The 17,751-nt window shown below is 39.4% G+C and overlaps 1 protein-coding gene and 1 long non-coding RNA gene across 7 annotated transcripts in view; one reads left to right on the top strand and one right to left on the bottom strand.

Moving 5' to 3' along the window:
- Positions 1-17,751, bottom strand: part of PKHD1 (PKHD1 ciliary IPT domain containing fibrocystin/polyductin) — a 254,467-nt gene that overhangs the window by 52,335 nt on the left and 184,381 nt on the right. For 5 of the 6 annotated variants that reach the window (XR_008974692.1, XM_057427481.1, XM_057427480.1 and 2 more), the window contains exons 56-59: positions 16,901-17,053; positions 15,706-16,584; positions 14,396-14,558; positions 11,171-11,331 (exon numbers count right to left, since the gene is read on the bottom strand). Coding sequence is in view for 5 of the 6 variants with exons in the window: in XM_057427481.1 (XP_057283464.1) it covers positions 11,171-11,331; positions 14,396-14,558; positions 15,706-16,584; positions 16,901-17,053 (1,356 nt within the window). In the remaining variant the exon portion in view is untranslated. Of the gene's footprint in view, positions 1-9,783; positions 9,897-11,170; positions 11,332-14,395; positions 14,559-15,705; positions 16,585-16,900; positions 17,054-17,751 lie in introns of those variants that run through there. The other variant, XM_057427485.1, reaches the window with a different exon arrangement.
- On the top strand, positions 3,042-9,716 carry LOC130608985 (uncharacterized). The gene is made up of 3 exons (XR_008974693.1): positions 3,042-3,167; positions 5,169-5,216; positions 9,613-9,716. It is a non-coding gene; the product is annotated as an uncharacterized LOC130608985 (long non-coding RNA).

Raw genomic sequence — 17,751 nt, 5'->3', positions numbered from 1 at the left:
TTTAATGGTTAACTTTGTATTTCCCAGAGAAGTTTTGGTTGATGCAACTAACACTTTCTAGCACGGTGTTCAGGCATGGCTGGATCCAGGCAAGAGAGGAGATACTATGGGGACATGAACAAAGTCATAGGCAAATGCTTTAGTTTAAAAGACTTGTTTAGAGTTGCTCTGTTGCTCAGATGGGTTTCAGTAACAACCTGTGATATAAGACCTTCCTTTCTTCTCCTCTAGTCCTTATCATCTCACAAGTTTCAGTTTCTCCAGGAGATAAGATGGAGCTTTTTTATGTAAACATGTCATACTACACAGCCCTGAGCCATCTCTGGAGCACTTATATTTTGGACCAAATGAATCAAAACTGCTTCCTTGTTGGTGTGATCATGTATTGCAAGACTGTAAGAAACTAAAAGCACAAATAAGAGAGCAAGGGTAACTAAGGTCATGCAGGCAGACATCTAAGAGTTTGCTACTTTAGTAATACCACATAGACACTGTTAATTACTGGTATGTATTTTTCGCCAGTGTTTCATATAAGCCTCACACTTTGGGATCACATCATACCAGATGCTACATAGACACTTCTTTAGTCCCAACACTGAAATGTCATCACAAAACAATGAATGGAGGAAAGCAAGATGAATTAGCCTCTTTTCACAGGATAATCACGTGACTTCTTCAAAGTCACAAGAGAAGGATTTAGCAGAATTCTGCAGTCTCACCTGCTGAGTGATTCTGCAGCAGCAGCCTGTGTTTCCCTGTCTGTCACAATAAATCACTCCTCACACACTGATGGGCAAACCTTCTGGCTCCTGTGATGCAAGTCTGCCAGCAGTAAAACCTCTAACACAGCATGTTGTAAACTAGGAGGACACTTAAACTGCCCTAAACAGTTAGACCTGAGATTGCTCTGCCCACAGTTCAAACTAGAAAGACCATGACCAACTTGAAGTGCAACCACATTAGTATGGAAATGTGCCCATCCTGTCCAGTCCTACCCTTATGTGTTTCAGTGATACAGCTTCAGGTTCAGAACTGGCTCATGTCAGGCCAGCCCAAACCACTGACAAAGTGTGAGTTTGTTTGGCAGAGGTCATGTCAACATGGCCATGTCTCTGTGAGAACTTGCCTTTCGGTTGTGCTTTGACATCACTGTCTGCAAGCCACAACCTGATATTTTCCCTGCTTTTCTCATGGTTCTTTTACAGCACACAACCAGCACAGTAAAAATAAAGATGCTTTATCTGAAACATCCACGAAGGAAATCCTGTGTCTCTGATGAACCTGACTTCCTCAATTTCCTGTTTGCTGCACAGCTGTCTGCATTGGATGGCTCTCAGGGACATTTTTTGGACATATTTTTGTACCTCAGTTGAAAGCCAGGCTCCTTGAGTTAAAACATAAGGGTCTATAATCTTCAAAAAAAAAAAAAAAAAAAAAAGAAATCACAGTGAAAACAGAAAGAATGAAAAGAAAACAAACCAATAAAGAATCTGTCCTGTCATAACATTTGAGGTTCTGGTATTTGCTGGACTTGGAGTAGGTTCAAAATAAATGAGGGAAATGTGTATTTCATTAGATGCTAATATTTGGAAGATAAGAGGGAAAAAATGATGAAATGCTTCCAAGTACAGTTGTGAGGACAGGGCCTGCATGTGCGTGTATAAACACACATGCTTTCAGACACACAAACATACAGTCATGATTCTCTCTGATTCAGAGTACTACTACTACATAGGAAGAAGGTAAAAAAAGGACTTATTTTTCCAGACCATTGCTCATCATGGGCATAATAAGGGCTTTTGCTCTTCTCATTCTCCATCTCCTTCCAAAATTGCAATTGTATCCTTCGATAACTTTTTTGGGTGTGGGGTTTTTTTGCAAATGAGACTTGATCTTGTAAGTGATTGATCTTGTAAGTGGTTGATCTTGATTGATTGATCAAGTGATCTTGAGACTTGATCTTGTAAATCATTGAGACATACACAGGCATGTATAAAAAATATCTCAATCCTACACAAAGTAAACTGGGCTAGGTGCCTTAATAAAAACACCCTGGTTAATCAAAAATCTAACCAGCATGTTTCCAGTTGATGGCATACTTGTTGATGGTTAAACTTTAAGGTCTCTCTTCCATTCACCACAGATGACTGTGTAATCACTTGGCTCCTAACTGACCTAGTCTGTAAAGTTAGGACATAACACATGTTTGCCTCCTGGGGACCCAGTGCCTTGGGCAGCAACAACGGTCATGAAGTGCCCAGAATTCCTTTGTTAATTAACAGATGCAATGCAAGTGAACTAAAAGATGGGATTTAGGGATCCAAGTATTCAGGTATTTTGAAGACAGCTGAAAGGAGGAGAGCATTTGGGGTCTGTGCTTCAAACAACATTGCAGAACAGGCACTGAAATTTTCACAAGTGATAGCCAAAGCTTAGATCTTTCACAGCACATCAGAAGATAATGAGTCTCTGCAGTTTATTCTAATAGGTAGTTCTGGACACAGTTTTTCATGGGGGCTGTGGATAGAAGCATTTCACTGGCCTTAGAGTTGTTTCCCAGCCAACCTTCAATACTTTACTACAAGCTCACAGGTTCTAGAGTTTAGAGATTTCTTTTCTAGCACACACCAAAATAAAAGCTTAATTTTGTTCTTTGCAGCTGGACCTTGTCTGAGCAAAGTTGCCGACAAAATCTTACCCCAGACATAAATCTAGCACAGGAAAAGAAATGAACTAAGTGTAGCAAATAACATAAAATAATACAGTATTATATATATGTGTATATATATATGTAAAAATAGAAGCAACTGAAAACCAAGGATGATGATGTAACATGTTACAATACGAGCTGTCAGACTGTGGCTTGCATGAAATCCAGTAGTACATGTAGATAAAAGCCACTGATCCGTGGTAACCTCTTGTTAGGTGGGCAACACCTGCCAAGGAATTGATTAATTGCCATGGTCTAGGTTTCAGGTGGGGTTAAATGGCAGCAAAGAAGCAGTGTGACTGCTGAGTGGGAAGACTGTGGAGATAAGAGGTCTGTCATTAGCCCCCTAATTTGTGGAGAATGTGGTAAATTGTAGCAGAAAGGAAGAAGGAAGCAACAGTGTCAGAGTTTTAGTTTGAAGACAGAAGGATCTTGGAGGTTCTGGGAGGTAGAGGAGGTAAGTGGGCCTGGCTTGTGGAGGTAGAAATGCCGGTTTGGGCTGGGGATCTTGGACAGGTCAGGCAGAATGAAAAAGTAGAGAAGGAATGGAGGTGAGGCTGTGGGTCTTGGGGACTACTGATGATGTGAAGGCTAACTTAGTGTCAAGCGATTTTGACCTTCTTGTGCTAGACCTTGGGCTTCATTAGAACTGTCCCCACTTCTATCCCCTCCAGATCTCCCCTCTTTTTGTGCAGTATGTAACACACCACTTGACATGCAAATCAATGCAAATGTACTGAATTCAAGGAGAATCAGAGTGTTGTGTGAAGCAACCATTACCAAAGCCGCCCTCTCGGCATCAGACATCTCCAACACAACATCCTACCTAAGTGTCTCCTTTTTCCTTATAGTGGAGATTATTAATTGATTCCTCACCTTCAGAAATCCTGTCTGCCCAGTATCAACATCTCATGAATGAACAGAAAATGTTATAATCCCACTTTTATAACATCAGATAGAATGGGAGACTACTAGATTTATGTCAGTATAATTGTCCTAAATATTTCTGAATTATTCACAATGGTTGAAGCTAACTGAAAATTAATTCTGGAAGTTGGCTTTCTATGTTGGCATTGAAAGAAAACTGGGCTTTGCTTAAAATCAGGCTGTGTCCACCCACCCTTTCCATCCCCCCAGAGAAGGAGGAAAATGAAAATTGGTTTGGATTAAATATTTTAAGCCTTTAACCCTTCCATTTTTTTTTTTTTCCCATGGAAAAAAGTATTCCCAGCAAACTCTAGTAGAAAAACAGTTTCTGTCTGCTTTTATTCACCAATATTTTCCAGAAAAAAATAAGCATTTATCATTCACATAGCTTGCTAGTTTTCTTCCTCAAGTTAGAGCTCTGATTAAGGAAAAAAAAATCAAACAAACCCTTGGGTTTTTTGTTTTTGATCTGGTATTATCAGAGAAAATCTGAACATCTTAAATGTTCTGGTTCTCAGTAATGTAGAATCATAGATTCTTAAGATCATCAAGTCCAACTGAAAACCTAAGACTGTTAAGTGCCTCTAAACCATATCCGTAAGTGGCATATCTACATGTCTTAATGCTACAGCAGAGGAGAGCCAAGAGTTGGAGAAATCAGTTTCAGGCAAAGTGGAACCAGGGTTATCCTACAGAACTATGGCTGGATTTCCTGGTGCATACCAGTGTGCAAAAGTTTTTCCTTTAGTTGGGACAAAAATTGGAGTTTCTCTCCAGGGAGCATTTCTTGGTATCCAAGAAATGGATACCAAGGGGTATCCCCCTTTGGAGGGGTAGTGTTTTCTTCCGAAACCACTTTTTTTCTTTTTCTTTTTTTTTTTTTTTAAACCTGTAAGAGTCTGTTATCTTCAAGGCCTTATCCATTTACTAGTTTTGATTGAAAGTGAAAATGGGTTAGAAGTTACTGGCACACACATACAATCGCACATACACTGCATGATTTCATGAATCTCATGCTTAGAGAAAGCCAACTTTTCTTTAGAAAGAGAGAAAAACATGATGTATTAACATCAATACGTTAACTGTGTTTGCCAGGTTAGCTGATACCCTCTTCTGAAAACCTCAGGAATGTGATCCAGTGGTGCCAATCCAGTAGATGGCTGTGGTGTTCACTCAGAATCTTGGCCCCAGGCTGTCCAACACACTCTAAAATGGATAAGAAAGATGCTTTGCTATCCACAGGCCTTGATCAATCCCACAAAGAGAGGAAAAGAGAGAGATATCCCTTGGTGTTTGTGCCTGCTTCTCTTTCAAATGGAATTAATGGTGGTTTAATGGGGTATGAAAGGATGTTTTACTAGAAACAATGAGGAACAATTGTCTAGCTCACGTTTCATTTCACAGGTCATTATTGCATTAAGAAGTAAATCGACCAAGTCCGGTAAATAACAGTCTGTGTTTTGCCCAGAGCTTCAAACCAACAATCTTAGCAGTCACCAACTAATATCTTTGTCATTCTTAACCCTTGAAGGGATCTGCTGGGGGCTAAACAATTATAGTCTTCACCCACCCCTAGCAGGTAAGCATTATTCATTTTATTTCTCATCCCTTCTTCCTGCAAACCCCACGAGGCTGGGTTTTTGCATTGTTGTTTTGTTTATTAGCCAACCTAGCCAACTGTGTGTCTGGTGGCCTTGAAAAACAACACATATTTTAGTGACTTGCTGCAGGCGTCTTTAAACAGGCTGCTTCCTCTGCAAAATTAATTGTTGCAAAATGCAGTGCTTCTCCTGTAAAGCTCTGCAAACTAACACTCAGCAGTTTGGTTTGATCATAGATATGCCTCTAAGATCTAAGGAAAATAATATAGTTATACTTGCAGGATGCAATTCACATTTCTTTTTTTTTAATTGCATAAACACAGCCGTCTTGCCTCCTTAAAGGTACCAACCATCAAGCTTAGAGAGGCTGTATGTCCTATGCTGCTCTCCTCAGCTGTCCCTGACTCTTTTTAAAGCAGCTGCAAACTTCACTTTCCTGTTTCTCCTGAAGCCTCCTGGGTTAACTATTAATATCAGCAGTTTCTTTTAGAAGGTACCAGAAAGGTTTCTGGATGGTATCTAGTAATAATAAAAAACAACTACTGACTCAGATTTGTGGGCATCACTGAAGCAGGAATGATAAATAAGACTGATACAGCCCTCAAGAGAAAAAGGCATGATGTCGAAGCTACTGAGCTGTAATGAGAAGCTCCAGACAAGGAACCTGTCTCAGGTTTTGTTCCTTGGTGCTGTAAACTCCAACTCGGATCCTGTACACTGTTTTCTGTGGGATTAGCCTCTCCATACTGCACAACCTTTCCAGTGCATTAACATTCCAGAAGAACAGGCACTCTGGCTGAGAGTGATCAAGTGCATGGCTTGGGAAAGAATCTCTCTGCACTAATTACTTCCCTAGTAGTCACTCTTTGTCTTCATCAGCAGGATTTAGAAAGTTCTAATTACCAGATCTTCCTACCGCATCACCCAAAACTTTGAATCCACAAATCCCTGTCAGACCTCAAAGATTCCTTCAGATCACTGAGCATCCTTACAGAATTTTGAAAATGGGTCCAGAAAAGGCCTTCTGAAGTTATTTGATCCATTCCTTCCCTCGCCTTGGGAAAAGACCAGCTGTATCTGGATCAGCCAAGGATGTTTGCATAACTTTTACTGAGAGTGACATTACAACCCACTCAGGCAAGTTATTACAGTGTTTTGTTGTCTTTATTGTAACCTTTCCTCCCTTAATTTAAAATTATCTTGATGAAATTTCAGTCTATTTTTTTGATTCTATAGACTTTTTCATATTTTGAAGTTAGTTCTTAATTCTCTCATCCATTTCTTCTCTTCAAAACTGAGCCGCCCAAGATTCAGATATTTTTCATAGCTCCAGTTTCCCAGATGGCTAATAATTCTTTTCACCTTTAAGTGTCAGACTACTAAATCAATACATGAGTCATGTGTGCATTGGTTATTCAGACTCTATGTACCACCAATGGTTTATAAATCACAACTTCAGAACCACTACCCTGAAATACTAACCTCATTATGTCAATGATAAAAAAAAGCTGATGTTCAAGTTGCAGACAATATTTATATACAGAAAGGTAGAGAGTTGGATATCGAATACATAACTAAACTCCTAAATGAAGATGACGTGGTGTTTGGGGGCTTCTGAGCTATTTTTTAACTCACAGGGAAACAAATGGACTCTCTGAGACTTCACAAACTCTAAAAATGGTGTCGTTTTCCAAAATAACTTTTTAAATATAAGAGTTTGATTTTGAAAATTACAGGCCTCAAAATAAATCATCCCAACTTTGTTCTTGGCTTTGGTCTCAACTTAATTAAGGTCTGCTGAAACCTTTATCAAGGATGTGTTTTCAGGAAAATTAAGTAAAAGTTACAGGCATTTTTTGATCATATTAGGTTTGAGTTTTATAAAACAATAACTTGGTAACAGTTCTTTTAATGTTCTCCATTGCTACCTTCAACCCATTTTGCATGCATTTATTGCAGAAAAAAAAGCAAATTTCTATCTGCAAACAGACACAACAACAAACTCCAGAGGAAAACAATAAATTTTTCATGCCAACATTGCAACTGTTTTATTCCTTGCAAATCTACCAAACCTGCATTCTTTTCTCAATCATCTTTAATTACTACATAGTTATACATAGCAGATGTGGTTAATCATAGTCCTTGAAATAATAAATATATATGGTGCAACATTTTTAAACAGCTTACTGCTAAATTATGCTGGCAGCTTGTGTGTCAACATTATACACTTCCTCAACTATTAATTGCTAAGTTTATTCAATAAAAAAAAAAACAGAAGAAAGCAGATTGTGCAAAAATCCACGATCCACATCCCTGGGAATTTAAAACTATTTAGACATATATGACAGATTATTGTTCTGGCCAAATTTGAAGCTGTTCTTATAGGGAAAGAAGAAGAATGTGAATGACTCTCTTCTGGATTTGCACACTGGGGCTGGATCTCTGCCTTCATGAATATATCCTATCCTGGAGAATCTAATATTGTCTGGGATGGCAGCCTGCTTTCATGCTCTCATACCTTGCTATGTGTAATTCTCATAGTCTAATGCTTAGCTACAAATATCAGCTGAGATTAAAGGCCTATATAGCAAATTGCAACATTTTGGGTTTGCTTAGAAAGTGAGTCATATTCTCCCCTCTAACAAGGGTAAAAATAGTTCTGCAAGTACAGATACTGGCTGACAGATTTTTCTGATGGCCTTTTCCTTTCTTCATTCTCCTCCCCGAGTTCCCATTTCTCTGGCTATAGCCCCGTTGTAGTATCTCTCTACAAGGCAGGATAAAAAAAGAAAAAAGGTTCTTAAGTTACTAGTCCTTTGCTACAGGTCCTCCAAGGGAAGACAATAAACTTCAATGTTTCTGGGAGCTGGCTGTTGTCAGATTACAGACATGAGGAAGTATGATAACAGAGTCTTATAAATATTGCAGATAGTCAACAAATGGTTGAAATTTTAACTACAGCATGATGGTTGTATCAGCTTTCCTTTGTGGAGCAGGGGTTTTAAACTGGACACGCATCAACTGAGCACACAAACTTTTGACTTGCCCTTCATTCCTCAGCTAGAAACGCTCATGTTTATAGCTAATTCTGCTGTACAGATTGTGATGCTGTTGTTTCCTATGTCATGGTACCATTTAATGCTTCAGGCCTGGCCCTAAGCTGTTTTGTAGGAGGTTTGGTGTAGAGATGAGTTTTGGGAGAAAAAAATTTTGTCATCCAAAAATGGCAGCTCAAAGAGATTAAAATAATTAGAAAATCATGTTAAAGTCATTAAATTGTTTTGGATAATTTGAAAAAGGATACTGTGACAGCACCTTATAAATTATTTAGGGTGGTGCTGGAAAACACCTCTAAAATTTTGCAGTATTAGATTTAAAAGTAGAAAAAAAGGAAAAACCTCTCTTGGATTAAAAAAATAATTATGCTTTGTTTGACTCAAAACAACAGTTGTTTTTTCTCCTTTTAATTTTACTAGAAATAATGACAACAAAATTCTTGGATCAGTTTCCTCCGGTTTTGTTTTGTTTTCTGAATTCTGTGATTTATCCAGAAAACTAAAACTACAAGTTTTACATTAACGACTCTGCTTCTACAGAAAGCCACAATAAAAAGACCAGGGCTATCACCCAAAGAGTTAACACAGCAGGTGAAATATCAGGTACACAGAAAGACAAAGGAAAACAAAAGTGGGTACATGAATAAATATACATTGCATGTCTCACTACTGGCCATCTACAATGGGCAGAACCCAGGAAGCCAAATGGTCTTTCCTTGCTTTCTGCATACACGCACACATATGTCTACACAAATAAATTATTATATATATTCTATATTGATTCCATCTTCAATAAAAGACATCAGGAGAATTAATATCATACTGACTGATCCCTTGTGCTCCAGTTACAGCTCTCACAGCCTCTTCCTTATGGAATTTTTCTGAGGAAACATCTTCCTGGCTTTTGTGTCCCTGAAGTCTATTGAGTGTTTCTGTTTGCTCCCCTTTGAAGTAGCTAAGATATCTAGAAATGTCTGAGAGCCAATAATTTCAAGCTGATTGTCCCAGCTGAAAGCTTAAAGAGAATGCATATATGCATCTGGATAAAAGGGCAATTAAGAGGATGTGGAAAGCCAGAGCTTTTGACTTGAAGAAACTTGTGCCCCTGAACTGGGCAAGTGGCAAGGATATTGTGTAGCTACCTGAAAAGACTGTCAAAGCACTAAACAGTGCATTGCAGTGCTCTGACAAAGCTGCTGGAAGCGGTTAGAATTAGTCAGGTTTAATAAGGTATCAGGTGGATAGGTGGATGTGAAGCTCAGTGGGTGGGTCTTGACCACCCAGATAATTTAAGTACTGAATGTTCATCTGGATTCAGGAAAAGCAGAACTTCAAGGGTCAAATTCTGCTCAATAGCATCATTACACCACCATCTTCATTAGCCTTGGAACGGTGTTGCACCAAGTGGGAATCTGGCCCCACAGGAAACCTGTGGGAGCAGGTAAGTAGAGCATTTTCTCCTATTCATCTAGCATGGGAGCCTGCGTTAAGTTGTGCAAAATAGTGCTACAACCTTCACGAAGGAGAAGGAAGGGGTAGAGAATAGAAGACAATGACCATGAATTCACCTTAGCATCAAGCTGTGCCTTTTGAAATGTCAACCTTGAGAGGAATGGAACCGCAGGTCAAAATGCGAAATACAGAGGAATTTAACACATCGTTGTGAGGGGAGGGGGAAGATATCCCCATTCATATTTGGGCATCAAGAAGAAAACACAGCAATTTTGTTATAGCCTCAGAGGCAGGCAGCATTTACCATATGCTGTTGCCTCCATTACACAAGGAGATAAACCCTGCGGAGTGCAGGTTGCGTTATCAGTGTACTTTAGATGGTGGGGATTCCTGGCGTGCCTATGACTGTGTACCAGGGTGTACTAAAAGAGGTGCAGATCTAAATAAAACCCAGCTTCTGTAATCAAAAGTAGGAATGCATTAATATGCAGGTGCTAAGTGATAATACTGATGGAGTATGTGCGCTTGCAAGAGTTTCATAACCAGGGGAGAAAAGGTAGAGTAAAACTGAGTGTGTTTGTATGTAGACAATACATTAATCAGCCCTGTAAGCAGCCAGTTAGAGTGGGATTCTTAGAGGAAAAACCTTACACATTAGACATTTTGTTTAAAGATTAAAGAAGTTCTCATGTTTAATCAGTTTTAGAGCGGGATGGAAAACAGGATTAATTACAGTCCTTTCCATCAGTCTCCCATACCGCTGGAATCACAAACGATGTGCCTTTTCAGCAAAATGGCCACCATCAGCAGCAGGCACAGGAAAAGCTAATTGTAATTAAAGAGTTTATTTGGAATCAGAGAGCAGAGTTTTAATCAGGATGAGAAAGGAGCCTTGCTGTGTGAACCTTCAGAAAGTGGTTGCTGAGCAGAATGGGCCTTTTTTAAACAGAGAGAGGGGTCTTTAAACTTCTGGAGTGGGTTTTCAGCTTGATTATCTCCTCAGTGGGATATGGATGAAAATCCTTGCTGGGCCAATTATTGTTATTATTTTGCATTTATGTAGCATTTATGTGGCATGTCTTAATACTCTCAGAGGACTTTGCAAAGGGCAGGTAAGTTCTGTTCTGGTCTTAAAATGAATTAATTAAACTGTAAAGAGGCAAAGAAGGTTGGGATGATGCCAGGTGACATGATTCTGCAAGAAGGCAGAAAGGCATTACTGGATACAGAACTGTGCAATGAGGTCTCCCAGACTTCTACACTATAATTCTCTACACCCATCCTGGAAAGGCATCACACAATCTGGCACCACCATCTTCTCGACCTCAGTTGTAGGTCTTAGTGAAAGCCTGGGGTAAAATCACATCTCATGGATCAAAAGTATGCGTGACTTTGCAAGCACTCCAGAGAACACGGGCACTTACCAGCTTGCAAGTAGAACTGTGTCCATTCAAATTCTGAGTTTGGGAAAACAGCAACAGGTGGGTCTAGGTTCAGGACACTTCCATCTAAATCCTTGAAAAGGGCTTTCCTTGAGCCTCTGCATCTTTTTTCAGGGAACATGGTATCTTCAGAGGTCTGTACACTGACAGGTAGGAGAAGTAATGTTATTATGAAGAGAGTAAAGGAAAAATATTGTGCTGTTGTTTGCAATTTATTTATGCTGGCAACAAACACTTCTGCAATATATTGTTTACAAGGTGAATTCACCTGCCCAAGAAAAGAAAAAAAATGGAAAATAAGTGAAAATAAGTGAAACTTAAGCATGTCAGTTGAGATCTAGCATGGTCTGAAAAGAAATTCTGTAGCAATATTTATATTTTGTCATGTTTGTGTCCAAACTGACAATCCCCCCTCCAAACAAATTAACATCATCTCTCTCCAAATGTTGGCTGGATTTGGACAGAAAAAATCATCTCTTCCCAGTATTGCTTCTATCCACAAATCTCCTCCTTCCTGGGGTTTGTCTTGGCCAGCATGGACTGTCATGTTCCTTAGAGCCAGCTATACTGTAGCAGTTTGAGTACCTCTAGTTCCTTCTTGGCTTTCTTGATTCAAGGAACTGCAGTTGTGTATCCATCAATATCCATATGCCATTAATTTTTTACCTGTAGCAGATGAAACTTGTCGTTTCTGACTGAAGCGGAAAAGTCTATTGGCTGCTGTCTTACCAAGTGACCAGGAATATCACTGCTGCAGTATGTCGTGCTGATATGGCACAGGCATTGTTCTTCACATCCACAAGGTGATGGATAGTTTACTTTGACAGAATGGTTTGTACATAGTATTTTGTTAAAAAGCATTGGCTACCCAGCAGTATCTGTTTGCCTCGTTCTTACCCCTGCACTCTAGAATGGGGGAGCCCTCTAAAGGGCTAGAAAATTGCAGTTTCCCATCAGCAACTAATCTCATGCAGGAGAAAGCATGAAGCAAGGTGAAGTGGCAGACAGTATAAGAGAAGAAGCCAGCAGGAAAGACACAAATTAAGGCTTGGAGACTCCTGGAACAAGCAGGAAGATTTAGTCAGGCCACAGAGGGTCCATCTATCCAAATTAAACAGTTTCAGAGCCCATCCTTCTCCTATATCAACTTGTATAGTCTGTCCATGTCTATAGAGCTAAATTCCCTTAGCATTCAAAATAGGATGGTCACATCTGTGACCATCAGTTTTGAAAAGTTCTTGAGCTGAGTTCCCAAACTATGGAATTAACTGAGTCCATGCTAGCTTGCTCATGACAAAGCCAAGCCAAAGACCATGAGAAGAGTTAGACAGGTTTGTGGGAGACATATATATAACAGTTGAAATGAATCATTTCCTAATCAAGTGTCTCTATCAACTACAGAATAAGTTTAGTGTCTTTAGATTACTTGCCTAATTTTTGGATCACTAAAGATTATTGATCTGAATCACTTGTTGGAGGTCTCAAGTACTTTTAACTGTATTTTGACTAAAAGTTTAACACAGTTTAAAGGAGTTTGCCAACAGATCATATCACTTTTATCACAAAATACAATGAGATAAGATGGCTTGCAACCCAGTAAAGTCCATGGACAAGTTTAAATCTTGAAGAAAACTTAGAATTTCTTGGGCTTCACTTGGAAAACCACAATTATTGGTATTTTGAATACAGCAACCAGATATAGGCAGAGATTTACAGCTACTGTAGAGAAACAAATGGGCTAATGCCCCAAATCAACACAACTCAAAAGAAGTAGAGAACAAAGATAGATCTTCTAATCCTGACAGCCAATTCCTGAACTTCTCTCAGAAGATCCAGCATTTCAGAAGTTTAGGTCTACCAATGGGACAAGCAAAGTATTTCATGGTCTTGCTGTATTCCCCAATGTTTCTATTTCGTCTCTTGCTCTAAGGCAATCGTCATCTTCTCTTTGACAGGACATATCCATCAAGGTATCCCTTCAGGATGCTGAAGCAGAACAATGCAGCCCAGTCTGGATCAAGCTCAGCAGTTGCAAAGGTGGATTAAATAAATGCATGCAGATAATGCATGAGGAGCACCAAGAGATGTAACCACCCTCAGAGGTTTACCAGACTACTGAGAAAGCATTCAGTAATTCATGTGCATTCATCATGTTTAAAAATCACCAGCTCTTGCAACTGGCTGCATATTCAGCAGCTCACTAATAGCATAATGTCATGGGATGGATACAAGAGTGAAACATAATGGGAGCTGACAAGCTGGACAGGTCTCAGAAATCTACACAGAAACTACTGCCCAGAGCAAAAAGCAAAAATATAGAATAACATAAAAATCTTGGCAGAAGGCTGGAGGGACTCTAAACATTGCAGTGTGGGACACCTCCAATTATTTTTGACTGGCAAGTGGAGTCCTTGCTGGATTTTTTTTCTACTTCAAGGCTTTCCTGACATAGCCTCTGTATTGAGTTCACTGGTTGTAATAAATAAATAGGCATGTGGTTTCCATTGGATGTGGTATGTTTAAACTGCTGCAACCAGCAGTGACTTAAGGTAACAGATAAGGCTCTCCTCTCCTTCCTTCATGTCGTTCCCCCCAGATGATATTCTCTCTGAGCATGAGCAGTTCTGGCAGTGATTTGACATCTCACAGCCTGCCTGGTACTGATCAACATTTCTGATGTGATCTTGCAGGCAAAAATCAAGCTCCAATTCCCCGCCCAAAAGGACATTCCCTGTCCCAGGGTTTTCTGCTGGAGGTCCTGACATTTTCTGAAGCCTGAAGCTGAGAAGTCAGAGATGCTCAGGATGTTGTTTTAAAAAAATGGGATGTGTGAGGGTTTTTTGCTATACAAATGTCAGTAAAAGAGGAAATCCAAGAGGATTAGTCTGGAGATGCACCTTGATGGAATCTGAACCTCAAATTTAAAAAAAAAAAAAAAAATGCCCTAAAATAAGTGGGGAGCTTGTTGTTTGTTTGTTGCCTGGATTCAAGTTTTTCTGTACATGTTTGTTTGATGTCTGAGCTTGTTCATTTTTGCCAGACAGGAGCAGAGACAAAAATGGGACTGCTCTGCTGCTAGACATCCAGTCTAAGCTACTTAAACTCTTTCTAAAACAATACAAAAACCAAATGTTAGGATAGTCCCAAAACTGTAGGTGATTTTTTGCATAAACCATTGAAAAAATAATTCAGAATTAAGCATATTACCTTGCTGGATGAAAGTAGAACTTGTCCTTCTCATTGACATGTAACATCTTTGATGTCTCTGCAGTGATAAGAGGCATGATGCCTAAATGGTCAGCACTTGACATGATGCAGACATCCCTGTCTTCACTGTAGCAGCTCTTTGTAAAACCAGTAAAGGTGACTTCTGCAGGGATTAAGAGAAGATCAAGTATGGAAAATGATTACAGGAGTGACAGACCTAGAGAGAGAAAGGCTTTGTTCTTCTACATTTTCCATGTTAAGTTGCTCCCATGTGTATGTCTTTGCACAAATAATTTTAAATCAGACTAATTGTATTCATTATAGATCTTCAGTTAGCTTTAGAATATTACATAGCTAAGTTATATCTTAAATTGACACAAACCAAGTCACACCAATAGGAATTTTAATCAAAGGATATAGTAACTGAAAAAGTAACAAAAGCAAGGGCTATATTAGTAAGAACCAGCTTAATGACAACCTCCCTTGGATGGTTTATCCACTTGCCATACCTTAATATAATGAGCTGGTGACGTGATTGGATCTGTCAGTGAACTCTTCTGCAGCTACAAAATTCATGTTTTGCCACAAATTCTCTGTGAGACCCTGAACAAGTCTATTTGTCTTTCCTGTCTCCCTTACTCTTCAGTAAAAAAAGGGTAATGTATTTTCTTACAAAAATATGTAACAGTGAGAGATAAATAAACCTGTAAGTTATTTAGATCCCACCACAGCAACCAGCTATCTAAGTTCTACTTAGTGCAAAAATTATTCTGGAGACTGTAAAATTCATTTGAACTAAAGATGTGGAATACACACATAACTAACTTCTCTACCTCTTGTGCAATCCCTTATAACAATAAAACCCATAACTGTTTCTGTGCAGCTGTAGTCATTATGTTCTACGCAAATTCTATCCAAAGTGTGCTATTCACATCTGAAGCTCAGTATCCTCATTTAGCTAGAGAGAACTGTAGTTCAGAGAGATGAATCCAGTGGAAAAATAGCCCAGAAGGCAGGCATGTTTGAGGTAGAATATTACACATTATTTTATACATTAATTGAAATACATTAGCAAATTACGTAATTATACTGCAGTAGATTCAGGAAGTCAAAAAAAACAAATAATACATTTTTTTTTGTTCTTGAACTGTATAAAAGTGAAGAACAATTCAGTTATAAATGTCACTGAGTCTTGGATTTCCCCACTTTCCCATTTGTGGGTGTGGAAGCTGCAACTTCAATTGGAAAAATGTAATTAGTCAGGAAAAACAGTGACAGAATAATCTGGCCAGTGGACACAGAAGACCAACCTTCCAGCTTCATGAGTCCCAGGACTTTTGTACAATTCCCAGTTTCGTGCCATGGGTTCTCTGGCCTTTGGCTAGAAACAGTGGTGAATGTAGGCCATAAAATCCCAACACGGCCTCTTAGAGGGTAGGATGGTGGTCGATCCTTGGCTGTTTGATTGGCTGAATGAGGTTTGATCCTGTCTCTGATGCAGTCAAAAGTTGAGCTTGTTGCGACAATGATGGAGTTTCTGAGTTCTATGAATCTTTTCCCTGTCTGGCATTGTTTGGCATACAGACAATACACTACTGGCATGAGTCCCACAGTGTTGTCCACCAGCACTATATTGTCAATGAGGACGCTGCTTCCAAGGTGGAACATGATACCATAGTCATAATTCTTATAGGATAGAAAGCCTGTGATTCTAGTGCAGGTCTGAAATCCATCTCCCTGGTACAGGTGAATGCCATGGAGATTTGAATGGGCCACATTTTCACTGCAGTACTCTCCATCTAACAAACACTCTTGCCCCCTGATATGGAAGCCAATTCTCTCAGATCCTGCCACAACATTGCCACAGAGGGAGACACCAATGGCAAGGTTTGTCTTGATGCCAGCAACCCAGTTTAATGAGTTTTCTGGCTGCTTGCTCAGAATGACAAGGTTCCTGATAAGAGAATGATTTTGCCCTTCCAAATCGATGCCAGGTCCAACTGTGTTAAACACCATATTATCATGTAACAAGATCCAGTTGCTCATAACTGCTTTAATGCCAGCTCCACAGCTACCATTAATGCTGGATGACACCACCGAGGACTCTTGGGATGTATTCCTGAATTCAATAGCAGAAAGCTGAGGAGGCCCAAAGTTCAAAAATTCAGTATTTAAGAGTTGAAGGATACCTGCAATGAAATAACTATAGTGAAATAAGAGCTTAAAATATCACATAAGAACCAGTAAGATTCATACCCATTTAAACAGCTTTCAGGCATATAATGGCAAGCAATGTTAGTGTATTGTTAGCAATCAGTGTTGTTTTTTTTTTATAAATATGTATAAAACTATAGTAAAAAACAACAATGCACAGAACCTAAAATATATATTTCATTACTTATGCTTAAAACTGCATAGCAGATGAAAATGGATACACCTGTTTCTAGACCATACTTTCTTGGGCAGAACTGATCTGGTCAATGAGGGCAGATGAATCTCAACTACCTTCAAACTCTGTCCCACTGGAGTGTGTAAAACGTCCCACCAGCATCCTCCCAGTGCAAGCCACATCAGACTTGATCTGTACATTCCGTGTTAGGAGTCCAACCTCTGCAGCCAAAGGGATGCGTCTACTGTCTTCTATGTCATGGGATTGCCCTAGGGAGTTTCAATAACGGAAATGTGATAAGTGTCTATCATACCTATAAACCAGCGCTTTGAGGGACATAAAGCCTGACAGCTTATGCACAGCTTCTGTGCAGAATCTGCACTGACATTCAGGTGTGTTTTTCCCCCAGCAGAATTTACGTGCATCAACACAAAACCAGAAAGGCCACCTGCCCATCAAATATTCACTATGCACTTATATTTTATCAACATATTTCATTTTTAGAAAAAGAAGGTGCTAAACCTTTTCCCTGCGGTATGCCAAATCAATGAACAGCGTCACACTTTATTTTTTTCTAACCTATATGTGCTGAAGTTATTTTTCAGTACACTGTACAGCTGATTTCCGTGAATGATAATGCTAAAACCCAGTTTGCTATAGAGTCTTGGTTGTGTGTGTTTTCTAAATAGAATCATCAAATCATAGAATCATAGATACTTAGGGTTGGACAGGACCTTAAGATCATCTAGTTCCAACTGCCCTGCCATGGGCAAGGACACCTCACACTAAGCCATGTCACCCAAGGCTCTGTCCAACCTCACCTTGAACACTGCCAGCAATGGAGCATTCACAACCTCTGTGGGCAACCCATTCCAGTGCCTCACCACCCTAACAGGAATGAACTTCTTCCTTATATCCAATCTAAACTTCCCCTGTTTAAGTTTTAACTCGTTACCCCTTGTCCTAT

This window comes from Pezoporus wallicus, unplaced genomic scaffold (assembly GCF_028554395.1).
Source record: "Pezoporus wallicus isolate ANWC-B61680 ecotype Strahan unplaced genomic scaffold, APGP_CSIRO_Pwel_v1 contig_6464, whole genome shotgun sequence".
Lineage (NCBI taxonomy): Eukaryota > Metazoa > Chordata > Aves > Psittaciformes > Psittacidae > Pezoporus > Pezoporus wallicus.
This window is presented reverse-complemented; position numbering and strand designations above follow the sequence as displayed.